The 17,084-nt window shown below is 48.6% G+C and overlaps 6 protein-coding genes across 6 annotated transcripts; 3 read left to right on the top strand and 3 right to left on the bottom strand.

The window, feature by feature from the left end:
- Nucleotides 1-799: 799 nt before the first annotated feature.
- Nucleotides 800-2,564, bottom strand: CTRU02_200755 (rhamnogalacturonase; the record flags this gene model as incomplete). Its single annotated transcript, XM_036718768.2, has 3 exons — nucleotides 800-1,226; nucleotides 1,302-2,281; nucleotides 2,334-2,564. 3 exons carry the CDS (start codon nucleotides 2,562-2,564, stop codon nucleotides 800-802), a joined length of 1,638 nt encoding a protein of 545 aa, XP_036589768.2.
- Nucleotides 2,565-4,297: 1,733 nt separating this feature from the next.
- On the top strand, nucleotides 4,298-6,976 carry CTRU02_200756 (C2H2 type zinc finger domain-containing protein; the record flags this gene model as incomplete). The annotated part of the gene is made up of 3 exons (XM_036718769.1): nucleotides 4,298-5,699; nucleotides 5,755-6,826; nucleotides 6,898-6,976. 3 exons carry the CDS (start codon nucleotides 4,298-4,300, stop codon nucleotides 6,974-6,976), a joined length of 2,553 nt encoding a protein of 850 aa, XP_036589769.1.
- A 299-nt stretch (nucleotides 6,977-7,275) lies between these two features.
- Nucleotides 7,276-8,296, bottom strand: CTRU02_200757 (fumarylacetoacetate hydrolase family protein; the record flags this gene model as incomplete). The annotated part of the gene is made up of 3 exons (XM_036718770.1): nucleotides 7,276-7,872; nucleotides 7,931-8,008; nucleotides 8,102-8,296. 3 exons carry the CDS (start codon nucleotides 8,294-8,296, stop codon nucleotides 7,276-7,278), a joined length of 870 nt encoding a protein of 289 aa, XP_036589770.1.
- Nucleotides 8,297-11,020: 2,724 nt separating this feature from the next.
- Nucleotides 11,021-12,557, top strand: CTRU02_200758 (salicylate hydroxylase; the record flags this gene model as incomplete). Its single annotated transcript, XM_036718771.1, has 5 exons — nucleotides 11,021-11,131; nucleotides 11,205-11,556; nucleotides 11,607-11,946; nucleotides 12,003-12,084; nucleotides 12,135-12,557. The coding sequence occupies 5 exons, from the start codon at nucleotides 11,021-11,023 to the stop codon at nucleotides 12,555-12,557; spliced, it is 1,308 nt and encodes a 435-aa protein (XP_036589771.1).
- A 264-nt stretch (nucleotides 12,558-12,821) lies between these two features.
- On the bottom strand, nucleotides 12,822-14,408 carry CTRU02_200759 (bicyclomycin resistance; the record flags this gene model as incomplete). The annotated part of the gene is made up of 3 exons (XM_036718772.1): nucleotides 12,822-13,315; nucleotides 13,375-14,168; nucleotides 14,245-14,408. 3 exons carry the CDS (start codon nucleotides 14,406-14,408, stop codon nucleotides 12,822-12,824), a joined length of 1,452 nt encoding a protein of 483 aa, XP_036589772.1.
- Nucleotides 14,409-15,297: 889 nt separating this feature from the next.
- On the top strand, nucleotides 15,298-16,776 carry CTRU02_200760 (alanine racemase domain protein; the record flags this gene model as incomplete). The annotated part of the gene is made up of 2 exons (XM_036718773.1): nucleotides 15,298-15,489; nucleotides 15,577-16,776. 2 exons carry the CDS (start codon nucleotides 15,298-15,300, stop codon nucleotides 16,774-16,776), a joined length of 1,392 nt encoding a protein of 463 aa, XP_036589773.1.
- Between the last annotated feature and the right edge of the window lie 308 nt (nucleotides 16,777-17,084).

Raw genomic sequence — 17,084 nt, forward strand, 5'->3', positions numbered from 1 at the left:
AGCGAGCCGTGTACACCACACTATCTGCAAGGCCAGTTGCTAAAAAGGTGACGAAACGCTGTATGCAATTATCGACTCGCGAAAACGGACTTACCAGGTTGACATAAGACGTAGTCCCATGATGGGTCTACCTAGGAATCCGCCCGGGCTATCCGCACGTCCCATTCTACCCGGCTTCAAAGTGCGCATTGCGGCCCCACCCGGCCCCGCTTTCGGAGACCTCGCAAAGAAGAGGATCATGAAGCGCGTCAGTGTATAACTGCATATTGTGGCAGAATTATCCACTATGGGGAAATTTCAGTGAGAAGCTCTAGCAAAATCGATGCGGACTGACGTCACAAATGAATTTTTCCGGTTTTCTGGGTTAGATTGCATCAATTTAGCATTCTTTTTAACCTGACAGAATCTTGCCCTAAGATCGTTATTATGCTTTGGTCATCCACAAGAATAACACCAAGTCCTTTGGAGGCATTGGTCAAAAAAGTTCACATTCTCGATTTTCACAGCTTCCTTTCTTGGCAATAATTTTCTGCTGGTGGTTTGATTATCTGCCCGAGTACGAAAGGTTGTTGTTTCAATAGCATTTACCGAGGTCAACTGAACCTAAATTGGCCTGAACTTGAAGATATATATACAGGATGTCCAGTAGACTTCGAAGAAAACTCTCCATGTGCTTGACGCCGCCAATCAGAGAAGGTTATCTCATCCAGTGAAGACCTTAGTTCAGCTTGTGATATACTTTACCACTCAATCCTAAACGTAGAATAACTCAATAGCATCGAGAATCTGAATATTATGGTTAACAAGGTATTGATTGGATGACCATTGCACAGGCAGAACTTACAACATTGGGGCTAAGGAATGTGTCGCCATCACTGCCGGAAATGACAGTCACGGTGACGGTGTTGGTACCAGCCACCAAGGTACCCGCAGGAACGGTGCATTCATAGATTTCACCATGTCCACGATAGGCGCCTCGGGTCACACCTCGACTGTCGATCTTGGAAGGGGCTGCAGGTGCAGGACAGCTGAATCCGTTAACCGTCGGCTGGGGTCTTCCGCCTGCGAACGACAAGGTGGTCGCAATCCGCAGGGTTGCCGCCCGTGTGAGTGCACTGCCGAGTGAGAATGTAATCTTCTGTCCGTTGTTGACGTTTTTGAAGATGGCCATCGGGAACGTTGAAGTGGCAGTGGAGGCCACTGTGCCAGGAGACCAACTCGCCATTCTGGAGGAAGATAAAAGTCAGATCATTTGCAGTTACTAGAGGTGTATCGTATATCAAAGGAAAATCTCTAATTACCTGCTGTCCGATGGATGCATGCGCAGTTGGTTCTCCGCATTTCGGAACCCGGTTGGCTGTCCATCGTAGTCGCCCAGTCTGAAGATCGTGGTTCGCGACTGTGTTATCGCAGCGTGGGTTGCCGCAATGTTCGAAGTCGTAGTTCGTCCTGCCGTCACCGAGACAGACTGAGATGCCGCAAGGAACTCGTCCTGGTACAGTCTCATAGTGTAGGTGCCTGCCGGAATTGGGGGAGAATTGTAGACACCGGCTGAGTTAGTATAAGCCCAGAACTGGTAGTTGCTGTTGAACCAGTGTACCACTCTGGGAAAGCTTGTGGAAACGCCGGAAGCTGTACCAGTGATATACCCACGGTTGCCATTGATGGGGACGTAGCCCGACAATCCAAGGCTGTCGAAGAAGGACACATCCACAGACGCAGGGTCAGGCCTGCCGCTTCGTGTCATTGAAAACACGTAAGGCCCATGAAAGCCAGTGCGGTAGGCCTCGGTTTGCGCATGTCCCGAGTTCATATAGTACGTAAAAGCGTTGTATGCGCCGCCCGCATTAGAGCTGATGTCGCGGAAAAAGGGACCGCCAGAGCTCTTTTCAGTCGCTTGGTGATTAGGTCGAAGCCAGCAAGCGTGGACCGAGGGTCCAGAGTTGGTGACGCAGTAGATTCTCTCGTCGATGAAGCGGTCCGAGGAATAAAACTTGCTCCGAGTCTGGCCGTTGACGAGATACACATCACTTCCTTCAATAGCCGTGCCACCAGCGGTTTTGGAAACATCACCGTGCGGGTAAGAAACATCCAATCCGTTCAATCTGAAAATGTATCGCAATTCACCTACGGTCGGGTTTGTGACAGTGTTGGTACCCATGTAGATGTTGGCTTGTCCGTTACGGAAGACCATATAATGTTGAAGATTGAATTGGGCGTTGTTCTGGGTACATTGGAAGATTACGGTGTCACCAGATGGGCTCGTCCAGTAAGTAACCTTCGTCCAGTCAAAATAATGTTCGCCAACAGAAAATTTAAAAACTGCTACTCACCGCAGTTCCGGTGCCTAATCCCGAGGCAATGTGGCTGAAAGTACCTTGGTTCTGGTACTCAGCGCCGTAGAACTTGATAGAAGTGATATCGCAGTTTGTGCGGCTGATTGTAACTGCAAATTGGTATGAGCTCTCAGTATCGACTACATATGAAGCGGTAGAGGTTGTAACAGTGATGGCCGTCACTGCTGCAAGCCACAAGCAGAGAAGGCTGAAAATGCTTTTGAACATCATGATGGGCATTCCGTCGACACGGAAATTACTGTTCGAAAGTTTCTCTTGTCTCATGATCAACTGCAAGTAAGGTCATCATGATTAAGTAGTTTGTGCAAAGATCAGAATCCATATGTATTGTCTTATTGAATGCTGAATTCGGGCCATCGCCAGCCGAAAATCTGGTTGAAATGCCCTGGAGTTTTACCGCCAGTCCTATCGAGCTGGTCGTCCTAACCAGGCGACGAGTTGCGGGTTGCTATAAAGTTGGTGGGGTTTACCCACCGTGTTGCCTGGAATGATTTCTGGAGTTCCAGAAAAGGAATATTCGGGACATGCATCTCCGAGCTGACAGGAGGACTGTTAGTTGTGTAAGCTATTTCAGGGCAGTCATTCGTCATTTATGTAAGGAACAGTCCGTCGGAAAATTAAGCGTAATAATAAGCGCGCCAAAGCCTGGGGAAAGCTGACGTGTGGGCGTTACATTCGCAAACCAATGTAGCGAAGCAGGACCCCATCGACTACCGCCATGCTACCGGTGCATTAGCTCCTCCTCCTTTACCCACCCTTCCCGCCGACAACAATAGTACATTGAGACTGTTGGCAACGAGGGTGACATGAGTTGTAGCTTAGATAGTGCCAGGTACTTCTGCTGTGGCAAGAATCTATAGTAGGTCAAAAGTACCTGGAAGGTTCAGTTTTCTGGTTGGCCAAAGCGAAGCCTTGACTGGTCTATGGGTGGCTGTATGCCTTATGCTGATGTTACTGTAGCCCGGTGGCATTCGGTGAGATCTACACAAACTGATAATGCCCCGGGTGGGTTGCTCAGGAGTAGTCCGACAACTACGCTATTGGCTTGCGTAAAGTCGACCTGGTGATGGATACCGACGGGGTAACTTCTGAAAGAGGCTTAGGTCGCTTACCTTTTGGGCTACCACTACGTGAAGGCAACAGAGAGAAGAAAAGAAGATATATTACTTACTAGCCAATGTCTTATTGCACTTATGCGGGTAGACGTAATACAGGAAAAAGAATATCTTGAACCATCCAAGCTGCAGTTTTCCCGACATGTTGTGTTTTCAAGTGTTTAACTTTTCCTTCTGCACCTTTGCACCACCTATTGTCACATCAGCACGGACTACCTAATTATTGCGCACAGCGCTGTTGGCGCACCAGCGTAGTCCCTGTCCTATCCCGCGGTTTGTTGACCACATAAGGTTGATGGTAGAGATTGGAAGAGAAATAGTATACTACTTGTAAACAAAGCAAGTTTTATAACGAGTAACTCTAACTCAAAGACAACTAATCATTCCAGATATCCGACCTTTTTCTTTCTCTTCAACTTCTAACTACCTGGAGGAAGGATGCGGAATACCGGACTAATTACTAAGCCCATTATGCCTATTTAGGCCAGTTTATCCGAAATCAACCCGTGAGCTTTGTTTCATCACTTTGGAAACAGAGGTGGGAGTCTTGCATAATCAGTGCCTAAAGTTCCGCCCTTTGGTGACAAGCTCCATTTCTATCCACAATGCCTCAAACAACCCCGCGTGCTCTGCATCAGCCATTATTCTCATTCAACCGCTATAGTCGATTGCATTTCTCTTAGGGTTTTCATTTCATTTTCTACATATTTGTCAATTTTTTTTCTTCCCGCATTTCTTTTTTTAGCACCTTTCCAATGTCGATTCGCTAGATAATCTCGACTGCTCTGCATCCCTGTCTGGAATCCCTGCAACCCTTGCTGAGTCATGACTAAAGAAGCTGGTTGTGCCACCTTCGACATGAATTCCTTTGCTCAAGACCAAGACCATGAAATTGGTGTAGATTTTGGCCAATTTGAACAGTTTATAGATCTTACTGGTCACCAGGATCCAATTAGTGCGTTGCAAGGCCAATCTGCCGATAATGCTGCATCACCTTCGTCGAATTCATCCGGGGGGGCGCCCTTGGCTGAAGACATAGAAGGAGATGCGGTCAAGTCTACGTCCTTAGACAAGGCCGAGAAGCCTATGGAAAGCAAACCGGTGAAAGTTGGCAGCCGCTTCACATCCAGCGCTGTCAAGGCTTTGAGAACCTGGTTTGATACCCACGAACAGAATCCGTATCCGACCCCAAAAGAAATCGACAGGCTGCAGAACCGAACCGGCTTAGAGAGACAGCAAATTACCAACTGGTTTGCCAATACGCGTCGTCGCAGAAAGTTCCAATCACATGCTGCCCCTGCTGCGCAAGTCTCATCCTGGACTGAAAGTACTGCGGGGCCTGTTGACATACCCGCTCGGACACCAACGCCAATGCCATTCGAGCTCATGAACCCTTTACAACGTTGGGAGAATTCGCCGCCGGAACACGAACCTGCTCTTGTATCTGATATCTCTCGTGCTGTTGTTGCATCATCTGGGCATTCGGATTTTCCACGTCGTTCTCCCGTTTCGGGCAGGTCGTCAGAGAATGCATCCTCTATCGGTAGCACTGGAACATCACGCTCCAGCAGAGGCTCAGGGTCGAACAATTCTGCATACTCGTATGGTTCCAGACGGTCTGCTGGGTCGCGAGACTCAAACAAGATTTCGAATCGACGGAGAAGACGTGGGATTACAAAATCTCAAAAAGTACAGCGGATTGGCTTGCAGCAAGTACGCAACATGTACCAATGCACGTTCTGTACGGAGACATTCAAAACGAAATATGACTGGCAGCGACATGAGAAATCCTTACATCTTTCGCTCGAGCAATGGGTATGTTCACCTAATGGCCCAACGGAGATTCACCCCGAGAAAGGCAAGGTCTGCGTCTATTGTGAAGAGTCGGATCCTGCCACGTCCCATCTGGACGGGCACCATCAAGCTGCATGTTCAGAGCGGCCTCTTGAAGAGCGCACATTCTACAGAAAAGACCACATGCGGCAACACCTGAAGCTCGTACACGGATCGAGTCAGATAACACGACTGATGACAGATAAGTGGAAATCAGCCACCAGCAAAATTCTCTCAAGGTGCGGATTCTGTGGCGCCCGCTTTGAAACATGGGCAAGTAGAGTTGATCACCTTGCACATCATTTTAAGAATGGGAGTACAATGGCAGAATGGGAGGGAGACTGGGGCTTCGAGCCTTCTGTAGTGGACATGCTAGACAATGCCATGCCACCGTGTACGTCTTTTTCACTCCATCATTTAACCTCTTCTCTCTTGCTGACTATCACTAGACCTTATTCGATTCGAGCTATCCGCACCACTTCCTTACGCTGCAAGTATTGGGCCAGCAGATACGTCTTCCAGCGCCTACGAACTTCTCAAACTTGAAGTTGAATACTATGTACGCAACTACTATGAAAGCAAGCAAAGCCTGCCTTCCGATGATGAGCTTAAATATGAAGGCTGCAGCATTATCTTCGGTGCTGAATTCTTCGCACCTGCACTTGCCCCTTCGTCTCCGTCTTGGCTCAGGGATTTGTTCATGCGCTCGGCAGAAATCGCCACAAGAGCTCGATTTCGACCTATGAACCAACTGGCAAAGTTCCGAATGAGCCAACTTCGTATCAATGGAAAGATGAACATTTTTGAAGACTGCGAGCTCGAGTCACAACTCTGCCGATACGTTGCGATACAATCCACGCAACGCGTAATTCCAAATCATGAGATTCAACAAGCAGCGTGTGTCATATTGAGCCAAGTGGAGTCGTCTTCCATAAATCCTTCAAGACGGTTTGCGGGCTTTTTGGTCCGTCTGATATGGGAGTCCACTGATTGGATCAATCCCCTGCGGCAAAGGGGGAGCCAGTACTCACAGGGTACTTTATCGCAGGAGGAAGCGTCAGTATTTAACTATGGAGACGATCCGAATCAGCTTAATGGCTTCTATGGTGACCTTGCGAGTTTCGGGCAAATGAGTTGCACGGCTGAGAGTAACCCAAACTTGGCAAGCTCAAGCAACCTATTTCAACAGTTTGGAGCCTCAGCAGCCCGAAATTCACAAGATGCCTCTTTACAGAATCCTACTGTCTTGGGAACTGATAATTCAGGAGAATCAGCCCAAGACTTTTACATGCGTCTGCAGACTGCCAAAACACTCTTCGATGGCTCTGGGTATCCACTCCTTGAAGAACGCCCATCTCGAAGTGCGGTGCCCTTTTTCCTTAACGATCTGAATAGATATCGTCATCTGGCAAAAGAATTGTCCCGGTTTGTAGCTAGCACCATGTCCCCTAATAATCCCAACAGCCATGTACCCACTGATGAGGAAATCAGACATCAAGCAAGGTGGATTTTATATGACGAGTAAGTCTTTTCCAGTTTTTTCAACACCTTCGCTTTCATCACCGAGTTCACGATACTGATAAAGGCTTCAGCGGCGATCCTTGGAATCAAACACCCGCGGATGTTGAAGAGTGGTTCTTGGAATTTAAGAAAAATAATGGTCTGTTGTAATACAGCAGCTTATGATTTGTCGGCTGAAAAGAGATAAATGTACAATACCGTGTTTCTAGATATACTACTCTTCACAGAGCGGGCCAAGCCATCATAGTTGTGACATAATCATGCTTGAACTTAAACAATAGTTCTCCAGAATTGCAACAGTATCAGCAACATTATCAACAACATTATCAGCAATGTACATCAAGTCTTTAGACGTTGCGCAATTGTCAAGACCGATATTCCTCATCAGTGTGTAGTGCTTCAGCAACGAAGTCTTTGGAGGGCCTCAACTCAACAAGGGGTCGTCAACACTACTGGGAAACCGGCTTCTCAAAAACAATCTTGTTTTCGATTTTGCCTAACCCATCAATCTCCACTGCCACAATATCCCCATCTTTCAAGAACTTCCCCTGAGAGTACCCAATACCTACAGGGGTGCCCATCATGATCACCGTGCCTTTCCTCAACGTTGTTCCCCGCGACAAATGGGCGATTACCTGAGACACGCTCCAAATCATGTCGGACGTTTCTGTCTCTTGTACAACCTTCCCGTTGACCATTGTACGGTACCGGAGCGCATGCGGGTCAGGAATGACCGCAGGTGACCAGATTGCCGGACCTATCGGCGCAAAGCCATCAAATGACTTGCAGTACGAGTACTGTCCTCCAGAGGCATCTGGTATTTGAAAATTTCGCGCGGTAACATCATTACCAGCGGCATAGCCGAGGATATAGTCTGGCGCATCAGCTTCTGACACATTTTTCGCGTCTCGGCTAATAACAACACAAAGCTCCCCTTCGTAATCCAAGTGGCTTTGGGCATCCGGATGAACACTGATCGGGTCGTTGGGACCCGAAAGGGCATCTGGGGGCTTGGTAAAGACTATTGGATAAGCTGCAATCGGAAGCTGGAATGCTGTCAGCGCTGTTGGTCTCTTGTAAATCCGAGTGAAGGCTGCTTGTTACATTTTCCAGTTCCGCGAATCGAACGAAGTTGAGGCCGAGACAGATTATCATCGGCGCCCTTTCCAAAGGGCAGAGAAGCTTTTTAAGTCACATAAAACTTTAGTCTCAGTCCTTGCCATCATTTTCATGCGCCTTCATCGATTCATCAATGTGTCCCAAGTTGCGACTTACCTCTGTCACTGTATCTCTCACTCTTGTATTGACGAATCCGTTGTCAATGTCCCCCCCTAACCGCTCAACAACATACCCACTCCTACTCCTACGCACGAGGTTTCCGTAAAAGGCTTGTCCGTCGTGCTTGTATCTTACAAGGGCTTGAAATGCCATCCGGGAGAGGGGTGCGCTTTTCTCGTCGATGAACGGCATCTGAGCATAGCTGAAGAAAAATGAAATGGCCCGTACGATTTTAAGAAGAAGCAAAACAGGCAAACATCCGTATGGATATAAACTCCTGTGTGATGACCGCCACCGGACCTTGCATACCCGACCAACCCGTCGGTTGTCCCGGGCAAGCAAGTCAATTTGAACTTTCGACATCGGGGTGTGGGATTTACGGGCGGACTTCAAGAAGCCTCGGGCAATCTTGACGTGAAATCCGCTTCAATGAATGTTCGTCCGAAACGGATTCCCACATAGTTTCTCGGGAATAGGGGTTAAACGTAAGCATGCACATCCTCCACCCTGCGGGGGTCTATACGTCAAGCTGCGGGGAGATACACCGGCAAGATCGGACAACTTATTTGAATAACAGTGCGCGTCGACGCCACGTTTAGATGGACATCACCCAAATATTAGTCATGCATTTGTATCATCCGTAATCAAACCCCAAATCTTCATCGCCATATGTTTAGTGTTCCTTTGTAAGGTTTGAACAAGTTGGGCGTGGTGTTGACCCTGTTCCCTACCCTTCCAGCAAGGATGTGTGAACTCCAACACTCCTTACACACTTCCCATTAGAGGAAAAAAGAGCATCTACCTCGGCTACGAATTGTTGACGAAATTAAAGGTGAGATGAAAGTTGGACGCCATTGCTTTTGGTGAAAATAAGTTTCCAATGTTAATGACGTATTGCTGAGGGGTTTTTAGGGACGTCAAAGCTCTCGTTGGCAGATTCGGTACCTCAAACAATGTCACAAAGTCTATTTGCATGTCCATATCTAGTAGCATGCTCTGTACTGGGGAAGACGTCTTACTCCTATGCCAGTATAGTCTAGTTTAGTGTCCAAAAGCCATCGTATGGGCGTTGGTGGTTAAGGTATAACAAGATCATTTCCTATGCTCGTTGGGTGATTTTAGACAGATGTATACTGCTGACTATTATTAGAATCGCGCCTGGGTAGGAAACTGCAGGGCACGACATATGCAATGTGGTACCATGCAACGATCAACTCAACCGTAAACTGCGTGCGTGATTTGCCAGCCGTTAGCTAGCCCTACGGTATTACCTTATATTACATAAATACCGTTAGATCCATGCAAGTGTGATGGAATCAGTGAGCCAAAGCAATACCATACTAGCTATGACACCGCTCATACATGCGGGTAATCTGCAACGTTGACCAACGGGAACTAGATCGGCGGTGCACTGACCGATGTTGACAGGTCCACGGACTAAAACATCGCATATGCAAACTAAGCCGTTAAATATTTATAGCTATTTACACGTTGGACAGCATCATTGAAACCTTGAAACAATCACAGGGTATCCCTCATCTCAGCCTTATTCCAAATGCGTTTGAAACATCAATCGTTGAGATCTGCTGTACTCTCTACATTCTACATTCAGGGATTTGCTTGTTTTGCATGAGAAAGCATGTTAATCATCTAGAGGAAGAATCAGATGTCTAACTAATATTTTAGTAGACGTTAATTATGGAGGCTGCTCTCCAGAAATTTTGGCGATGTGCTATGTTTGTAGTATAGCGAAACCTTTAAGCGGAAGAGTAATTTGATCATTGACGCCATTATTGAATAAATCAAATCTAATATAATTGCAAAATTATTCACTGCTACGTATTTTGCTACTTCGGTGTTATTTGCTTCGAACGTAAGGTATTGCACGAAGTTGTCCATGTTTTGTTTAGGACGCTTAAATGTCAGTCGCTATTGTTGCAAGTATCGCGCACACATAGTCCTTCTGAGCATGTCTAGACATGTCAGTTGACTAAACTTGTAACCATATTATTGTAAGGAAAGCATATTGATTTCCATTAGGAGGTGCTTTCATCCGGGATTTTCTACACAGGAAATTTCTTTACAACGCCTGCAAAGAGTCCAGGATTAAAAAGGATGGAGCTTTGTGCATGATCAGAGTATATCTAATGCTTCGTATTTGGCAAGAAAAGGATCTTACCTTGTGCTAAGTTCTACACTGTCGGAGGTATTGCAGTCAAAGTGCTTCTACACATATGACACATCAGCCCAGAAAATCATACCGTAGGTCTAATCGCAAGAGAACAAGTTATCACCAGACACCTCCTACACTCTAACGCATACATATGTAGGATGTTTTAGATAAACTGGTTGCAGAGCCCGTCACATGCGTCGGAAACGTCTATCTGCAACATGACATGAGGACAAAGCACAATACGACAGACAACTATACATGAGTGTGCTTTTGGGTTTTCTTCCAGGGCCCAAATCTAAGCTAAAAACAACTGAACTGAAAGAACAGAAGAAAATGACAAGATGAGATTGAGGCCAGTTTAGGCTTTAAGGGCACGGCGTCGGACCGGCGATAGGGCCCATAATTGCCTGAGACCCAGACGCTCAGGAAGTAGACTGGTGATAAAAACCACAGACGTTGGGCACCATGAATTTGATTAGATGTTTTTGGCAACCATTATCGCCGAAATTCCAGGCAGCGATTAAAGTTACCGACGGCTTGGCAGCCGATAGCGATTCCGATGTGGGTTTCGGGCCGCGCGGGGCCCCGCCCATGCAACGCCGTGCATGATGACCCCCCCCCCCCCCCCCCCTTTGGACAGACCAATGACCGTACGTACCAATTCAGGACAGATCTTTTTTGCCCCTTTCGATCTCCAACTTCCGTGCACCCGAACGTCGCCCGCGCGGAAACTTTCAGCAACGATGAAGGTTCTTATTGTTGGCGCTGGCCTGGGTGGCCTTGCTTGTGCGATTGCCTGCAAGAAGGAAGGGCTGGAAGTCGTTGTCCTTGAGAGGGCGAATCGGATTGTGCCGGTAAGATATTGAATCATGTCCTGGCTTTGGGATGTCATCTGAGAAGAGCACTGACATGGAATTGTCGCTTTAGATCGGTTCAGGTATCCAGGTGCCTCCCAACGGGACCAGGATTGCCCGGCAGTTGGGTTTCCTGGACAGGTTGCTGGAGCGCGGTGTCGCGATTGACGGAGTACAGTTGCGCCGCTATGCCAACGGAGAGCCACTGCATCCGCTCTCTGAGAAAAGCTACCAGGAGCAGTATGGGGATCCGTGGATGGTGGTGCACAGAGCTGATTTTCACGCCGTAATGTGGGACGAGTGTGAAGCCCTCGGCGTGGACCTCTGTTTGGATTTGGATGTCGAGAGTATTGATTTTGAAAACAACACTGTGTGGCTCGAGGACGGTGATGACATATCCGGAGATGTTGTTATTGGTTCGGATGGTATGTGTGATTTCAAGATTTCGTCCTCTTGCCGTGTAGCCACACATGGAGGATGTCCGTGCTAAATCTAATAGGACTTTACTCGGTGTGTCGGAACCAATTGCTTGGTAAACCTTCCCCCGCAGCCGAGACTGGTGATGTTGCATACCGTGCAAGCTTTCCGTTGGAGTATCTCAAGAGCCTTAACGACGCGAAGATTGAGGAGCTCTACAGCAGAAAACGAATAACTATATGGGTTGGCCCTCAAAAGTACACATTATTCTATCCCGTTAGAGGAGGGAAGGAGTTCAATCTTGTCCTCTTCAAGCCTGATGTTATGCCGCATGGCCAAAGGCACATTGATGGGGAAGTTGGTGAGATGAGGCAAGAATATGAAGGTTGGGATGAGACGTAAATGCATTCCCCCTTTCCTTACGTGTGCTTCCACACCATACTGATTCCTCTAGGTTGGTGAAGTTGATTTCTCGCATACCGAGGGTTCAGAAGTGGAAGCCTTGCACACACCCAGAGTTGGAGACGTGGACCAAAGTAAGCGATCTTCACTTGCAAAGGAATTAAAGTCTTCTAACTCTTCTTAGAAATGTGTAGCACTCCTGGGCGATTCTTGCCATCCAAGCCTTCCATACCAGGCGCAAGGGGCGGCCATGGCTATCGAAGATGGTGCTGTGCTTGGAAGGCTGTTGGGCATGCTTAACACTTCTGCACAGGAAAGCTTGACAGAATTGATCCCAGAGGTCCTTCAATTGTACGAGTCGCTACGCAAATCGCGAACCACACTCAACGTCCAAGGCGCAAGGTCGAATCATAAGTGGTATCGTGTACCGGACGGACCTGAGCAGCAGGCTCGAGATGCTGAGATGGCAGGTTCAAGTTTGGGAGAGGGGCTGTTGCCAACAGGATGGAGTTGGATTGACTCGGATTACCAACAGAAGCTCTTGGGACACGATTCTGTGGCCGAAGCTGTCGAGGCCTTTAAGGCATGGGAAACCTCTCGTGCATGAAGTCCCAGAGGCCGTAGCTACATCCTTAGACAGCGGTAGATAAGTCAAGTGAGGCAGAAAAAACCTAATACCCACATAGCTACCTACTGTCATTAATACCAAGTCTAATCTAAAAACCATTAATCTAACCATATAATGCTCCTAAACTTGAGTTGAGTCGTAAGTACAAGACGTAAAAATATAATATCAAAACTTTTCTCGTTGAGCTTTTCCATTCCGTGATATGCGTATGCGGCGATAAAACATTCATGAAATCGTATAATCCTAAGCGTCTCTCGTGTATTCGGACTTCTGGCGCCAGACGTGGCCGTATCTCATAACAGCGATGGGAATAGGAGCTAAAAAGATGCTACCAACGCCCAACATCGTGAAAGCCCAGCCGTACCCAAAAGACTCAATCAGAGGTCCCGCGGTAAGCGGCAGGAAAGTGCCAGCCAAACATCTCGTAACAATGAAACCGGTCATGGCGGAGGCGGAATAGAGACCGGCTGCGTCAACGACGTAAGCTGACAAAGGCAGGGAGCAAATAAGAAGCATGAAACCCATCAGGGCAACGCTCGCAAGGAGCAGTCCAACAGGGAGTCGCAATTGGGTGATCCAGCCGTATGCAATGATGGTTATGGGTAGACCGAAGGCACCAATGATGGCTAGTGGAAGCCGGTACTCTGGGCGGCCGACAGGGTCGTTGCCGCGGAGTTTGATGTAAATGCGGTCGAGGAAGAAGTTGCTGACGAGAACACTGATGAAAGATCCGACGCCTACAGTATGTTAGAGGATGGCTTACACAGCAAATGCACGGTCTAGAGGGATAACATACTGAAGGTCATGAAGGACAGTCCGGTCATGGCAGGAGAGAAACCATACACCTCCTGGAGGATGTTGGGAAGAGTGATGGACATGACATAAAAGTAGGCAAAGGTAATGCAGCCAAAGAACGACAGCCCGAGAAGAACAACAGACTTGGTCAGCACCGCGCCAGGGCGCTTAATCGACTCCCACAGCCGCAACATGCTCTTGTGGTCATCAACACCAGCCGGATGAAGAGGGGCCCCGGATTCATGCTGCGCCTTGGCGGCACGACGCCTCAGAATGGTCATCTTGTAAGTCTCCTTAAAACAGAAGAGAAATAGAACCTCACACGCAGCTGCCAAGCATGCACTCATCCACAAAACGCGCCTCCAGCCGAGAGTCTGCGCGATAGCGCCACTAATCATGGGGCCGACTGCACCGCCGACGAGAGGGGCAAGCGAAACCATGCTCATGGCGGAGCCACGCTGATCGGCCTCAAACATATCGCCAATGATGGCGGGGTTCAAAACGTTGGTAGCAACAGCAAGACCGGTCAGGGCACGGGCGCCGATGAGGAGCGGCGTGCTCGTGCTGAGAGCAGCGAGGACAGTGGCCGTCACGAACAGGATGTTGGCAGCATTCAATACCGGAGCTCGGCCATAGATCTCGGAAAGGGGAGCAATGAGAAGAGGGCCGGCAGCCTCGCCTAACTCCCAGATGGTGACGAGCAGAGCGCTCGCTGGTGAGTTAGTGCCATCAGTGTGGTCGAGATCACCGATGATGTGGGCAGCTACAGGCACAACAGAGATACAAGTAAAAGTCCTTATAAGAAGGTCAGCGGTTGAAGTCCAAACTATTGAGTTTGTTGGCTAAAAGTTAAGCCGGGGGGGCTTCATACACAGTGAAGGCCATGCAAGCCAGGAGACCGACTATGGTCCACTTGAAGGCGGTCGGCCATTCTCTTGGGTTCTCCGGATCGCCATTGGGGTCAAAATCAAGTAAATGCTTCGATACGTCTTCCTCACAAAGAGGATCCTCGAGCAGCGGCTGGCTCTCAGTCATGATTATCGTGTCGTTGAGTGTTGATTTGTGGCTTGGGGGGTTGAAGAGACGATGATGGATCACTTCAGCGACTAATGAGAAAAAACAACAGCGGCGGAGTCGGTTGCAGTGGGCAGCAGCTACACCTTGAAGGGACAAAGGGTCCTTCGTTCAATGCTTTTGCGTGCTTGCCCCACGCGTTTGGTCATCTTATCGACAAAAAATTTGATGGCCGGGGGGAGGGGGGAAGGGTGGCAATGGCGGGGCGCCGGCGCCGGCGAAGGGGCTGGACCGTAACACACGTGACGCCCGCTTATGTACGGCATTCTAGTAGTATGTACATTAGCGCATTGAAAACCAGTCAGTCCACTTTCATGGCATTGTAAGCTGACCCAGGACTTTTTACTCTATGTTGCGATTCTCTTCTTATATGTGATTCGTTGTTGATTTCATCACTGTCACACAAAGGGTGAAACATTATTAGCGAATCTCCCAGATCTAACAAATTAAACATAACTAAAATGTTGCAGCCGCTGAGATCTGTTCCACCAACTCCGATGATTGGTCAATAAAGGACTGCCTTTTCGGGTAAGTGCGGGGATAACGGCCGATATCGTCCCCACTATGCCGGTCGGCGGCTGTAATATCTACCGCGGTGTTACTATCCCCGAGGATCAGACTTCGGTTGACATCAATCACGCCCTTTGCCCTTTCCACAGTAGAGACCCCGCTAAAGGGCGCGATATATCATCACCAACCTTCTCCGGAATTCCCGTTAACTAGCAGTCCCAAGACAGCTTCAGCCTTCGTATCTTAAGCCAGATTGATCATCCTGATTGGCCATATCCACACCCCAGCCATTGCGCCATTCCGTCCCCAAATTGTCTGGTTTCGACCCTGGCCTGCAATCATGAGCTCCCCGCAACGTCTAGCTCCCTCAATCGATGAACTCCGGCAATTCTATGTCGGCAAGACCGTTGAGGATGTCCCGAAACCTGCTCTGGTTCTAGATGTCGCCAAGGCACGCAGGCACTGCCAATCTATGCTCGATGCCGTACAAGCCCTTGGAGTAGGCTTCCGAGCTCATGTCAAGACCCACAAGGTCAGTCGGGACAAGATGCCACCACATATGACCTGCAACCCGATATTGCTGGTCTGTTGTAACTCACCATATTAACATGCGGTCTAGACAACCCAGCTTGCAAGATTACAAGTAGGCGAAACTTCATCACAAGTGAAAATTGTCGTCTCCACCGTTCCCGAGCTGCAACATTTGCTGCCGCTCCTAAGGGAGTTTAAAGACAATGGACGTCAAATTGATGTGTTATATGGCATACCCCTCCCGCCATCTCAAGCGACGCGAGTCGCCGAGATAGCCCGCGAACTTGGTCCTGGCAGCATAACCTTCATGATTGACCACCCTGATCAACTTGAAGCAGTTGGTCATTTCTTCCAGAAGGCTGGCTTTCCAGCCGGAGTCTATTTGAAGGTCGACACCGGCTATCACCGCGCTGGCCTCCCTCCTTCTGCTCTTAACAAGAATGGTCTGCTTGAAAAGGTCATGCATCTCGAAGCTGCTGGCCAGATCACATTGACCGGTCTCTATTCGCATAGCAGCCTTAGCTATGCTGACACGACTGCCAAGCAGGCTATGGATAATCTCGCCGCCGAGATCAAGGGCTGTGTTGATGCACTCCAGCAAAACTCGAAGCACTTCCCGCAAAACAAGGAGCTCACCATCAGTGTTGGGGCGTCGCCGCAGGTGGCTGCAGTTCAGAACTTTGCAGGTGCGCAAGCGGAACAGAGTTCCGATAGTGAGCATCTCAGAACCACCATCCAGGAAGTCACGAAAGGTGAGCTGCTTGGCTTCCGGGTCAATCTCGAACTGCACGCTGGCGTTTATACTGTCCTCGACAACCAGCAACTCTCTACCCATGCCAGAACGTTTCTTAGCGATGAGGAAGAGGAAGTTGCCGTTTTTGTGGCGGCCGAGGTTTGCAGCGTGTATAATGATGGCGAGAGAAAGCAGCCAGAGGCGCTCGTAGCTGTTGGGGTCCTCGGTCTTGGCCGAGAGCCTTGCCCTTCATACACTGGCTGGGGAATCGTGAGCCGCAAGTCATACGCCAAGGATGTTGAAACAAAGCATCGACTTGTGGTAGGCAGAATTAGCCAGGAACATTCGATTCTGACCTGGGATACTAAACCAGAAGGCGACGAGGCCAACGAGTTGCCACCAGTACCCCTGGAAGTTGGACAGAGTGTCCGGATTTATCCCAACCATGCATGTGTTACAGGAGCCATGTATGGGTGGTACCTCGTGGTTGACTCCAGTGCGGAGAGCAGTCAATCGAAGATAGTGGATGTATGGGTGCGCGCATCTGGTTGGTAACACTTTTTCACTCATCACTAGGCATCTCGTGTTCATAATAAGGTATTCATGAATGTAATGATACAGTTGAAGTACAGAAGTGATATATAGTAAAGAGCATGATTAGTTTGGCTTACACGAAGCTGTCGAGAGAGCCAAATCCTCTGACTTGCACTTAAGCTGTTACTCATTCTTCCAACTCTAATTTTAAAATTCTTTCGCACACTTGAAGATGTCATCTCGATGCAACAGATAGGGTTGGCCGTGGAAGATTTCTATGACACAGGCGTAGATGTGCTTGCGAAGTCTGTGCATCACCATGCCAGCCA

This window comes from Colletotrichum truncatum (assembly GCF_014235925.2).
Source record: "Colletotrichum truncatum strain CMES1059 chromosome Unknown Contig_0001, whole genome shotgun sequence".
NCBI lineage: Eukaryota > Fungi > Ascomycota > Sordariomycetes > Glomerellales > Glomerellaceae > Colletotrichum > Colletotrichum truncatum.